The sequence below is a fragment of the Cimex lectularius genome, unplaced genomic scaffold (genome assembly GCF_000648675.2).
Source record: "Cimex lectularius strain Harlan isolate CLEC.00 unplaced genomic scaffold, Clec_2.1 scaffold362, whole genome shotgun sequence".
Classification (NCBI taxonomy): domain Eukaryota; kingdom Metazoa; phylum Arthropoda; class Insecta; order Hemiptera; family Cimicidae; genus Cimex; species Cimex lectularius.
In genome coordinates this window covers 305,051-318,653 of record NW_019392914.1, presented here as the reverse complement: position 1 = coordinate 318,653, position 13,603 = coordinate 305,051, and the positions used below count along the sequence as shown (strand labels likewise).

Genomic DNA, 13,603 nt, shown 5'->3' with positions numbered 1-13,603 from the left:
ACAAAATTATCTATTTTTGACCATAGTCAAAAAATAATTATTACAAAATTATCTATTTTTGACCATAGTCAAAAAATAATTATTACAAAATTATCTGTTTTTGACCATAGTCAAAAAATAATTATTACAAAATTATCTATTTTTGACCATAGTCCAAAAATAATTATTACAAAATTATCTATTTTTGACCATAGGCAGAAAACAATGATTATGATTCTCTATTTTTGACCACAGCCAAAAAAACTGATTACTTAGTTCACTATTTTTGACCAGTCAAAAAAACATTGATTACATAATTCTTCATTTTTGACCATAGTAAAAAAAAAACATTGTTTACATAATTCTCTATCTTTGACCATAGGCAGAAAACAATGATTATATGATTCTCTATTTTTTACCACAGTAAAAAAAAACAATGATTACTTAATTTTCTATTTTTGACTATAGTCAAAAACGGATGATACAAAATTATATATTTTTGAAGGTAGTCAAAATTTTGAGCATAATTGCTTGATGTATGTTTCTGCTGATTTCGTTGCCTTTTCTTTTACCAGCTATTGGAATTTTGTCACCATACAATTATGGTAACTGTCAGATCAGAACACAACACAATTGGGATAGGGATGACAGTGGCCGCAATGGTTAAGGCATTGACCCAAGATTCATCATTGTACAGTAAAGGTCACAAGTTCGAATCATATGATAATGTAAGCAGCGACAGCCAGATAATTTTCTCTATATTCGCTTGCTTTTCTCTAAACGATAAGAGTAGTCGGCATAAGCGCTTTGCTACTAATTCTTGTATAGAGGAAGGTGAGTATTTTAGAATTTAATAAATCAGAGAGTTTATACTCCAACATTTATTTTAACACAATTCCATCTCTTAAAAGAACATAAGCAACAACAAAATTTTAATCAATCTAAAAAGTCAGCAATTACTCTAAATTTGGGATGAGTCTATTGAAAAAGGGACTTACCCCAAACAACAGTCACCACAATTAGCATCCACAGAATCTTCAGTGCCATTCCGGAATCTTGGCTTGATCTTGATGTGTCGCACTGGTCCTTGCTGGCTTTGGTCAGCTGAGTCCCCTTGTTCAGTCCCAGACGAAGCATGGTTGCTTCTGTTCACTGCGTAAGGTGAGGTCTCTGAGTCCTTGGTCTTGACTTACTTTTGATTTCCAAATCATCCCTTTTTATACCAAGTTTCAGAGTACAGGTGGAAAGAAAAATCAAAAGTCAGGGAGTTCTAGATTTTTGTCAAGGTTGAAGTATTTTTTCTGTGGAACTTCCATCATAGGTAAAATACAGGAAAAATGCATTTAAGTTCCAGCAATGGTTGCATTGCGAGATTGGTGTGTTTCTTTTAGTTGGGGGAGTTCCCATGCCATAGGTTGACAAGCAAATACGGGTATCGTGCACCTAGTTGATGCGACAAATGACATCCCATGTCGCTACATATTTTTGAACTTGTGACAACCTTTCAATACTAAATACCTCAATCTTGTGATTTATCTGACCAGTTGTCCAACTATTGCAACTTCATTCGTGGGGAAACATCCTGTGGCTCTTGTCTGGGTCAGCGATACCCTTGTCCAACTGCTTAACTATTGCATATGTTGTGGGTAATCTAGAGCTAATCTGGGTGATTGCCCCTTCTGATTTCCAGCCTTTTTTTTTCTATGGACGTTTATTTATTTATTTTTTTTTTTTTCTTCCTTATCAAGTAGAACTTGTTCTACGATGAGGGCAGGCTTACAGTAAGAATAACAAATCCTTAATAACAATTATCGTTAGCTGCAGTGGGATACGACTGGTGATAATGAACGTAACATTAATATATTTGCAGTCCAGATGGTGATATAGTTACAGAAAATCTAACAATTAAACAACGTATCAAGGGCATCCTCTTATCCTTACACAGTCAAGCCTACTAAGCTTAGTTGTTTAAAATAAATCACCTGTTTAGATTATCACATTTCAAAAATGTTTTGTTCAATCAAAACGTCAATAAAACTAATTTAACAAAGAAACAGGTCAAAGATAAGATAATTTCTAAAAACAAATTCGTTTTTAAAACCTTGTATTCTTTAAACGTTTGTACATAGATGAAAACTAATTCCTTTGAAAAATACAAGTCGCTGAATATACATACAAAATAAACCCCAATACATAGCAAAACGTATGCTTATTTACATAAAAACATTTAACAACTATTTTAAAAAATTGTTAATTACGATTTAAACATAGCATCATAAGAAGTTTGAAAATATGAATATCGAACTTTTTAAGTGATGGCTCATTGGGTTAGTCCTAAATATTCCATCAAAGGATAAAATTAAGTCTGTTTTCAATTATATTGATCCATTATGTTTAACATTGGCAGAAACAATGTACTATAACAGAACTGTTAGAAAATTATTATTAAAAAAACATTACAAAAAATTCAGCCATAAAACGGCCAATAAATAAAAATCATACAACATAAGACTTTTAAACATTAATATGTTTTCTACCGTTCCAACACATTGTATAAAAAAAAAAATTGAGTACAAAACCAAAAATAATGGACCAAGTGTATAAAAATGTTATCACATAGACATAGCATTTTTTGACTTTATTATTGTGTAACGCTTTTCTTGGTATCATTTATTAAATAGTCCTCTTCAATGACAGGCTCTTGCAATTTTTGCACCTTGGGTTGGGGATTTTTCTTGATCTAAAGATAAACAAAAATTATTTACGGGTTATTATTATTACGTATGATTGTACATACATGAACGATGGCTAGGTAGTTGAGCGGTACCATGCCCGATTGCTGCCCTTTCCAGGCCATTAACCAACTCCTCTTGCTGTTTAAATCCGATTGGCGGACTAAAAGTACCTCACCTTTCTTAAAACCGAGCTCGTCAGACTGAGCAGGTATGAAATCGTACCCTGTGACTACTTTCATCATTCCCTCTTGGGGTACTACAAAGTTGAAAAAAAAAAAATGACAATTTTTAATTTTATTTACGGTTAAAAACAAGTTCTTACTGCTGTCAGTTCCTTCCTTAGGAGCAAAGAGTGTGTAAAGAACATAAGGTCCACCTAAAAACAGGCCAAAAACTGCTGCCAGCGGTAATAAAGAATTTCTAGCGGGGCGCTGCTGAGACGCAGCATCTGAACAACCCTCGGCAAATCGCCACGCTTCTTCTTCAATCTGAGTTTTATTAATAAGCCCTACAAAAATTATAATATATTGAAAAAATGTTTAAAAAATATAAATATCTAATTGATACATACTGAGCATGTATAATATTCTACGGTAAAAATAACGTATCCTTCTAAAAATTGCCAAAGAGGCAAGGATGTCTGAGAGGACACCTTTGAGCCTAGACATATTTTCAGCGACACTCAAAACCGCTCTGAACGACATTGACATGGCGTGGTACGTCGACTCCATCATCATAGAAATTGAAGTAAAAGCGCGTACAAAGGACTCGACACGTTGAAAAGCTGGCATTGAGCTTTCTTCAGCCAATTGGACAAATCTGACAAAATTATAGTTTTATAGTTAACAACGCGACAATGAACTTATTAAATACGATACCTGTTCTCAAACGGACCGACTCCATAACCTCCGCCCATGTAGTTTCCTGCCGAATAGCCGCCCCCGTACATGGAATACGAGGCAGCTCCTCCATACATGCCATACCGAGATGGGTAGTAAGACTGGTTCGCGGATAAGGAACGGCGTGGGCGGGGAGGCGGTCCTGAAGCGTTTCCATGTCCTGGTCCCGGCGCAGCCAATCTTCTCACATCTTGCAAAGAGCTATTGATATCAACACTAACAAAAAAAAATTAAAATCAATTAAAAATATTATCAACTTTGAACTTGGCAAATAATATGAAAATTGCAGACTCTGATGATCAATGATGATAAATTCACTAATTTTGTGGTCTGCTTGACCAATTAATATATTACAATTAATTAAGGTTTTTAGTTGAGATAAAAATTCATTTGTCACCGAGAATCAAATAGATTACAAGACATTTGAAAAATGGCAAAAAGGAGGGAAAATTCAAAAGGTGGGGTTGAGATGGGAGGTTGGTGTCCGAGTGGATCGAGGTCACGATAGCTCAAGTGGTAGAGCAGCGGCGTATCTAGCAGAAGATCATGGGTTCGAATCCCGCTCGTGCCAATGACTTTTTTATCTCAACTCAAAACCTTAATTAATTGTAATGATGGTAAAACTGTGCTCGACAAACACATAGACCGTTAAATGGATACAAAATGAATAACACCAAATTAACTAATAATCATAAAATGTAATGCCATAGGGAAATCTGCACACTATTGTGAAAAATGATAAAAACTGAAATTGAAAAGAAAAAAAATGTTAATTTAATTTTTTTTAACTTTGAGTTTTTATGGATTAAATGCCAAAAGCAAAACATAATCATTTGGATATTATGATCAAATACTGCTCAGCAAGACACACACCCAGCACAACTTTAAAGCAAGGCAATGCTTTATTTGTTTTGCCAGTTTTTAACAATGCACAATGTCACAGTCATGCTGAAATGTACAGCAAGAATAAGCAGATCATAAAAAATGTTCTAACATAAACATTCAACAAGTTGCATACTACCATGGATGAACATAAATGAGACACAATGATATAAAGGTGAGCGATCAGCTGTTATTCAACCTGTCCAAAGAAAATTCTGGTGTTGAAACTACACCAATCTTTCGGTGTTTTATTTCACCTTCCTCAGGGCTAGATCCTCTGTCATGGGATTTTGTCTAAGATAATAATTTGTAGTAAGTGCCATTTATTTATTTATTGAAAATATTGTACGTAGTATAAGAAATGACAAAAAGTTGTTAAAATAAACAAGTACACGGACTACAAAGTACAAGCACCAATACTCTTGTTTCCTAATACACTGTTGGACAAAATTAATGCTCCTCCCTTAAATTTTAATATATTTAGGTTTATTCATGTTTTGAGAACCAGGGTACACTATTATTGAGTAAAGAATTTAAAAAAAAAACGGTACATTTAAAAAAAAAAAAAAAAACGCCTTTGCAGTCCTTGGAAAAGATTTCTAATGAAAACCCGAAGAATTCTTTGTGCTACAGTTTTCCGGTCTGAAATCATAGAGATTGAACAATGCGCCAGAGAAATAAAAAGGCTAGGAATGCAATCTTGGATGATCTATAAAAGTCAGGCAACACTAAATGTGGGCACCTCATGCGAGGTGAAGGCAAAGAGCGTTTCAAACTGTATGGAGGCTCTGATGGAAGTCAGCGACAATGTGACCTGACCCTTGCAACGGTCCCCAGGCATTTGGGGCATAGAAGCAACAAAAAGGTTGGCATTTTGGCCAAAGAGGGAGCCAACATGGTCTCTCTAGGTCCTCAAGCCTGTGGCTTAGCATTTTTCCACAAAATGGATCCTCAATGAGTCCAAAACTTGGTGGAACAATACAACAGGCAAAAGTCGTGCGAAGTGATTCATAGAAGGTTCATCTGCAAAACTTACAAAAGAATTACTGGAAGAACCGCAAATGAACCAGGATTCTGGTTGGACTCCTGGCAGGGCACTGCCACTTAAGAAAGCACATGCCCTGGAAAGGAGTACGGACAGAAGAAACACTGCGCAGATACCGCCAAGAAGAGGAGGAGACCGCAGAACACATTTTATGCTTTTTTGAAGTTCTGTTAGGTGCAGGTTCTTGCAACTAGGACAGGAAAAACCACAAGCAAAATCGTACACATCTTGCATTAAGACAAGGCTGTGGAGGTTGATTAACAACCTGAAGCTGGGAGTGAGTTATATAAAATAGAGAAGATTGATCTAATCAGGTCGAAGTGCATTAGGCCTTGTGGCCACTTCTTTTTTCCCTATCCCTATCCGACTTTGTATCTCGACTCGGTAGTGAGGGGAATCTTGAATCGCACGTTAATACATGAGTTGGGCTTAATCGTGCATTACCATGTGTACGCTCTACTTCAAACTTCAGTATTCCACTAACGCGCATTGGAAAACTCTTCATACGTACTAGGCCTTGCCATTTTTGACATGTTTGAACATGAAGGACTTTGTCGAAACATGTAAATCTGAAAAAGCAGGTAAACTTAACACCTAGGCTTTAAAAACAAAAACAAATTATAAATTATGGTCTATAAACATGAAATTTCAACATCGGTAAATAAAACCTTCTGAAACTTTTAGAGGTTTACCTTCGAGTTACGTTGTAAGTACGAAGCATTGGGCTTTCCTATGGTTCTTCGAAAATCTGATCGTTTCATTAGTCAGACTGTTAGTCATCATTTTCTTGAAATTGCGTCTCAATTAATTAATTAAATAAAATATATATTAGCTATAATTTAACATGAAAAATTCAAAGTAAAAGGGGTGAATTAGGCCATTTTTTGTTTTACTTTAGCTTGCTTTGTTGTATTATTTCATATTCAACAAAGAAAAAACTAACAATTTATTCTGGACACAATTAAAAAAAAAAAAATGATAAAATAGGTAAAAATAGAAAAATATAATTTAATGGAGGAACTAAATTGATGTACTTACGTCATAAACGTAATAAAAAACTGTGCTAATTAGTACACAAATTTGAATAAACAATGAAGGACGATGTTTTTAATTTGAGTTTCAAAACTTACTAAGAGTTCCTGAGGTTAGGCACATTGGCCAAGGATTTTTCAGGAGGCGTCATCTGTGATGATGCTCGGGCCGGCTCGAAGATGATGACGGATGTCGGCTCGGATGGAGGGACGAGAGAAATACAAGTTAAACGATTGGAAACGACGTACAAGTGAAAAACAAGATAGTCATTTTGATAGTCTAGTTCCTTGAACGGTGCGGGAAGAGGGGAGGCCCAGATAAAAATAATTCGAGTACGAGCCGCCAAAGTCGCTAGCGGCGATTGAAACGATACTGGATTTCAATCACTCGTGATTTTTCATTGATCAAAATGAGGTTTCTTTGGGATTGACTCAAAGAGGAAAAACTAAGGGGTTTCAAGAAGAAATCTAAGGGCAAGGCGGTGAGAAGGAAGTTTTCCAGACCGGCAAATTTCAGGATCATTGAAACCTTCCACCTTGTTACCGGTTGGAATTCAATGATTCAATTTTCCGATGACATTAAGCTTGTTTGACGCAGAAGTTTCCAACTTGTTACCCGTTGGAATTCAGTGATTCTGTTCTTCCCGTGATCAGGCTGCTTAGATAAATTTGTTTCTCGATCGTTTACAAAAAATAGCTTACATTTTAAAAGTAAAAAACAATTTAAAAACATTGATCATTTTGAACAGGCTTGCAAGTTGGAAACACCTAACGCTTCATTGGAAAAAATGGAACATTATAATGCAATTCTCTTATCATTAACACACATTGTTGATATTAAAAATTCAATTAAATTTGAATTAACAACTAAAATAAAAATGTTCAAAGTGCCAGCTTTCTGTCGTTAAACATTTTTAAAAAGCACAAATAAACACGCTTTGAAAATTTCCAACTTGCTACCCGTTGGAATTCAATAATTCTATTCTTCAGTCATCAGGCTGCTTAGATAAAATTGTTTCTTGATAATTTACAATAAATAGCATACATTTTGAAAGTAAAACGCATTTTACTCGTTGAGGTCATTTTGAACAGGCTTACAAGTTGGAAACACCTAACGCTAAAAGTTGCAATATTATAATACAATCTCTTATTATTGATTATTCAGAAATCGTGAGATGCGGTCTGGTGTGACGTTGGTTTCAGAAAAACATTTTTTTTTCGTGCAAACGTTTCGATCTTTTATTGAGATCATCTTCAGGGCCTGGGATTTACAAACATTGTTCAAATTTAACAAATACATGTAGGATGTGAGAAAAGTGAATTTATACAATGCAAAAAAAATATTTTTTATATTAAATCGAAGTTCAATCAATCTCTTATTATTCCCAAACATTGTTGATATTAAAAATTTTATTCACTAAAATAAAAATCTTAAAAGAGTCAGTTTTCTGTCGTTAAACGTTTATAGAAAGCACAAATAAACATGCTTTGAAAGTTTCCAACTGGTTTCAATTTGTTTCTAGATAGTTCACAATAAATAGCAAACATTTTGAAAGTAAAAAAATATTTTACTCGTTGAGATCATTTTGAACAGGCTTATAAGTTGGAAATACCTAAAGTTTCATTGGAAGAAAAATTGCAGTATTTGAAGGCAATGGCTCTTATTATTCCCAAACATTGTTGATATTAAAAATTTAATTCACTATAATAAAACTCTTTTAAAAACCCAACTTTCTGTCGTTAAACGTTTGTGGGAAGCACAAATGAACACGCTTTTATAGTTTCAATTTGTTTCAGGATAATTTACAATAAATAGCATACGTTTTGAAACTATAAAACATTTTACTCGTTGATATCATTTTGAACAAGTTGGAAAAAGCTAACGCTTCAATGGAAAAAATTGTAAAATTATAATGAAATTCTCTTACCATTTCTACACATTGTTATATCAAAAAATTAATTCACTATAATTAAAATCTTAAAAGGACCTGTTTTTTTGTTGTTATACGTTTATGGGAAGCACAAATCGACACGCTTTGAAAGTTTCCAACTTGTTACTCGTTGGAATTCTATGATTCTGTTTCTCCCCGGCCATTAAGCCCTAAAATAGCGCAATACTTAAATAATACTTTACACCCTAATATTTCAAGTTGTAATATAACATATAATAAATTACCTACATTTTGACAATATAAATACAGTACTCGTCGTCAAACGTAATTGACGTAATTTTGAACAGGCGTGTAAGTTGTAAACATCTAACGCTTAAAATGCTTCAAGAACAATGAATTTAAATCAATCCATTTCTTGTAATCAACATTATTGATATTAAATTGATTAATCTTTTTATGTAAGGTATTGGTTGAAATGAAAAAGCTAGTGACACGAGCGGGATTCGAACCCACGACCTTCAACTCAATACGCCGCTGCTTCACTTCAACTAGTATCTTACATAAAAAGATTAATTAATTGAAAGCAGTTATTTGGTCAATCAAACCACGATATATAATGGACTATTGATATTATAAAACTATGAAATCATTAAAATAAAAATAAAAAGACGACAAAAATAATTAAATTTATTCTTGTAAATAAAAACACAAATTTCGGGTAGGAAATTAAAAGTAGCAACTACAGATACTTTTTCATCGAACGGACTGGCCTTCACGTTTTCTAACAATTTCAAATTGAAATTATCACTTCCTTCAATAAATAATTAAAAACCTTAACATGCAAAAAATATAAAAATAATGTAGCTCGAAAGTATAAATAATTTGTATTTGACTAATCACCAGGAATGAGATACATCTATTAAAATTGTCTTCTAACAAAAATTACTGATAACGACATTAATTTTAGATTGAATTAATTATGAAATATACAAAGTCTACATAATTATCTCCCATCACTTGACCATTATGATTAGTGGTCTGATTGACCAAATTACATCTTTCAATTAATTATTCTTTGTGTGTAAGGCTTTGTTGGAATGAAAAAGTTAGAGTCAAGAGCTTTTTGGAGGTCAGTTTCACATCTACAATGTCCTCTCCTAAAACATTGAATTGCTTGAAACGTTCCAAACTTGTAACTTGATATAATTCAACTTTGAAATCATTAAAATAAAAATCTAAAGACGACAAAAAGAATTAAATTTGGTCTTTATAACTGGAAATAAAACCACAAATTTGGGATAGTAAATTAAAAGTAGCAACTTTTTTATAAAACGAATTGGCCTTCACGTTTTGTTTGACTTCAAATTAAAATTATCACTTCCTTTAATAAACGATAAAAACCTTTTGGCGTTACCGGTTTAAATAATGATTCAATGCCATCAAACAAGTCGTTCGTTCACGGATCATTTAAATTTTCATTGTTGTAATGAAAAAGTTTCATTCACCAGTTCTTTCTGGTATTGAAAGAAAATATTTTTATCCAATAAATTTTAGATTGAATTAATGATGAAATATACAAAGTCTACCATCATTTTCCATTATGTTTAGTGGTCTAATTGACCAAATTATTTATTTCAATTAATTAATTTTTGTGTAAGGTTTTGATTGAAATGAAAAAGTTAGTGTCCCGAGCGGGGATTCGAACCCACGACTCAATACTGCTACTCTAACCACTTGAGCTTCATTGTGTCTTCAATCTACTCGGCCAAAAAATTTCCCTTAGTTAATATTTTTTCGTAATTATTTGAGAACCACTCAGAAAGCGTTAACCCCACGCCTTCCCTGGTAAGGGAAAGCTGACGGTCATCGATGTTTTGGTAGTTCAAAATGACTGAACTACCGAAACTGCCTCACGCTCAGGGGAGAACGCTACGCTTCTTCATCGTGGTTTAAGGTATTCGACTGTTGTAGCCGGATTTTGTGAAGATCTACTACAGAAATGATCCTGTAGAAGTATGATCTTAAGTTTACCCGGAACGCACCTTTCACCTCTAATGGTAAAACTGCTCTCGACCGACTGGGAAGTCAACTTCACATCTACAATCTCCTCTCCTAAAAATCCATTACGTTTATCGTATTTTAATTGATAGTAAGGCTCTTTTGTTATATTATATTTTTTAATTGTTTTCAAATTATTTAAGCAATTATTGTAATAATGTAGTAAGAAGTTGTGATCAGAAGGAGCGTAATAATTGTGAAAGCGCTACCTTCCGGCAAGTTTTCAGTTACAAATAGTTGTGCACTTCTGGGCCTCTTCTGGTGAACAATAAACTTATCCTATTTATTGAAAGCGTTGTTCCATGTTGATTGATTGTTACGATGAGCGGTAAAAAATAATTCGGAGTTGCCAAGCTTTAATATATCTGTTATATCCTATGTACATTTTCAAAGACGTCCAAGGTAATTTTATACAAATTAGTGGTACCTATTTCAATTCACTTGGAAGTGAGGCGAAATTTAGTAAGACAAAGTGCGAATAAGAAAAGCGGAGAAATTTTACACACATTTATAAAACTGGTTAGCGAACTTACCTGCATTTATTTTATAATATATTTGCGATATTCATAAAATCACTTTTCGAACTAAGTAATCCGGGAGTAAATATGAAACCCTGATCAATCTTATCTGTTTTGTTTTTGAATTTATTTTAAGCTAAATTATTATACGTAATGAAGTATATTTTATTATACTTTTCATAATGTGAGCTCACCGCAGTGAAGCAAGAAAACTTTGTTGAATCCTGGCTAAAGTTTTCTTTTTTAAACTAAATTAAGCGGATATATGTTTTTTTAAATTTATTTAGGTATATTACATTTTGTAAAACCAACAGAAAGAAATTAATCAATCAAAAATAGATCACTTTTGACTATATATTATAATTGTAAGTAATTTAATGTGATGACTTGGAATATAATAATGGTAAGTTATTTTTGTCCGATAATAAAACAGAAACACTATATCCTTTCGACCTTTGATTGTATTTTTATTTAGTGTTTCAAAATCATTTCCTTATTTTTACGAGCCGATTATTTTGATTTTGACAATATCCCTTATTCAAAATTAGGATTTCTTTAATGGTTTAAGGTAAGCTGGGAAAAAGCGCCTCTGCAATACAACTACTCTACTTCCCGTTAGATGGAGCTAGAATTATCAGTATTCTTGCCCTTATAACGAATTGAAATAATTTCGCGTGCTAATTTTTCAGTGGTACAAAAAAAGTATTTCTTTAAAATAAAATACACATTGTAACCCTCTTGCATGCAGATTCTTCCGATAGCAGGTTACCATGTTGCTAACCATATATATTACGCAGGGTGGGTGACTAAGACCCGAGGGGTTAAATGCCTGGGTAGACTCGTACCCATACCCATAAGCTAAAATGTTTTCATTAGAAAATCTCTCACAGTACGTATGCTGAAATATTGATCAAGTTTGAAGGCAAAAGTGGACAAATATTTATAAAACGAACTGTGTCTAATGTCTGTTGGATCTCTACTTTCAACTCCAGGAGCCCAATTGATTGCGAAAACCTATAATATGCCATTGTTTCTCTGCTGGATTTCAATATCAACTGCATATGTAATTAATTATTTCTGGTGAGGGGAAATGTAACTTCTTGAAGCATGCACCAGAAAAATTCGTACGGTTTTTCATTTCGTATTGTTTCACCACGGTTAACCAATATTTACATAGGAAGATTAGGTTTTTACATCATGTAATTCTAAGAGAATATAGAATTTAATTAGAAGAGAATAGAATATTTTAGAATTCATAAAGAAGAAATTAGAACATACAGAATTTAAGAATTCATAAAGAAGAAAGTAGATATATTCTTCTTCTAAGAATAGAAATTATTCACAGATCGTGAGATGCGGTCTGGTGTGACGTAGGTTTCAGAAAAACATTTTCTTTATGTGCCAACGCATCTCACGATTTCTGAATAATTATCGATTAACGGTCACTAATCACTACACATAAAGAATAGAGAATTTAAGAATTCATAAAGAAAAAGTCTCTTAAACAGTTCACTATAAAATAAAATAATAAAAATAATATTTGGTATTTAAAGAAAATATAAATGTTAATTTCAATTATATTGTATTCAATTAATCCACTCACTTATAATTGAAAGATAACTAAACTCACATGAAAAGTTAGCTACGGGGCTCATATACGTTGCTGCTGCTGTGACTTCAAAGTTCAAACCACTCGGACACAAACTTCCCCTGTTAATATATTTTTTCATGATTATTTGAGTACCACTCAGAAAGCGTTGTCCCCACGCCTTCCCTGGTAAGGGAAAGCCGACGGTCATCGATGTTTTGGTAGTTCATAATGACTGAACTACCGAAACTGCCTCACGCTCAGGGGAGAACGCCACGCTTCCTCATCGTGGTTTTAGGTATTCGACTGTTGTAGCCGGATTTTGTGAAGATCTACTACAGAAATGATCCTGTGGAAGTATGATCTTGACTTTACCCGGAACGCACCTTTCACCTCTAATGGTAAAACTGCTCTCGACCGACTGGGAAGTCAACTTCACGTCTACAATCTCCTCTCCTAAAAATCCATTACGTTTACAATATTTTAATTGATAGTAAGATTCTTTTGTTATATTATATGTTTTAATTGTTTTCAATTTAGTTAAGCAATTATTCTAATAATGTAGTAAGAAGTTGTGATCAGAAGGAGCGTAATAATTGTGAAAGCGCTACCTTCCGGCAATTTTACGGTTACAAGTAGGTATGGTGAAGGGGGTGCACTTCTGGGCCTCTTCTGGTGAACAAAAAACTTATCCGTCTATCCATTGAAAGGATTGTTCCGTGTTGATTGATTATTACGATGAACGGTAAAAAATAATTCGGAATGACCCAAGCTTTAATGTATGTGTTATTTGTTATATACATATTCAAATATCTCCAAGGTAATTTTACCCACTTTGTTTTACATATTTTGTTTAATTCGCGTGGTATTATCTTCGTAAATAATCGAAATTAAATAGGACAAATTGGTATTAAAAAAATGGAAAATTTTACAGACATTTATGAAATTTGTCGGCAACTTATACTTATTTATTTTA

At 33.4% G+C, this 13,603-nt stretch overlaps 1 protein-coding gene and 2 non-coding genes across 5 annotated transcripts; all 3 read right to left on the bottom strand.

Moving 5' to 3' along the window:
• Nucleotides 1-2,066: 2,066 nt before the first annotated feature.
• LOC106672053 (peroxisomal membrane protein PEX13) lies at nucleotides 2,067-12,988 on the bottom strand. Of its 3 annotated transcripts, XM_014403156.2 has the most exons (7): nucleotides 6,671-6,900; nucleotides 6,233-6,326; nucleotides 3,593-3,829; nucleotides 3,286-3,533; nucleotides 3,037-3,222; nucleotides 2,777-2,970; nucleotides 2,067-2,719 (listed from the first exon to the last, which is right to left on the bottom strand). In XM_014403156.2, the coding sequence occupies exons 2-7, from the start codon at nucleotides 6,259-6,261 to the stop codon at nucleotides 2,621-2,623; spliced, it is 993 nt and encodes a 330-aa protein (XP_014258642.1). In that variant the 5' UTR covers nucleotides 6,262-6,326; nucleotides 6,671-6,900; the 3' UTR covers nucleotides 2,067-2,620. The 3 variants fall into 3 exon arrangements, with proteins under 3 accessions (XP_014258642.1, XP_024085055.1, XP_014258641.1); XM_024229287.1 differs by lacking the exons at nucleotides 6,233-6,326; nucleotides 6,671-6,900 and adding an exon at nucleotides 12,670-12,988; XM_014403155.2 differs by lacking the exon at nucleotides 6,233-6,326 and having other exon boundaries at nucleotides 6,671-6,899.
• Nucleotides 10,274-10,486, bottom strand: LOC112127833. Its single transcript, XR_002910744.1, has one exon. It is a non-coding gene; the product is annotated as a small nucleolar RNA U3 (small nucleolar RNA).
• On the bottom strand, nucleotides 12,782-12,994 carry LOC112127832. Its single transcript, XR_002910743.1, has one exon. It is a non-coding gene; the product is annotated as a small nucleolar RNA U3 (small nucleolar RNA).
• Between the last annotated feature and the right edge of the window lie 609 nt (nucleotides 12,995-13,603).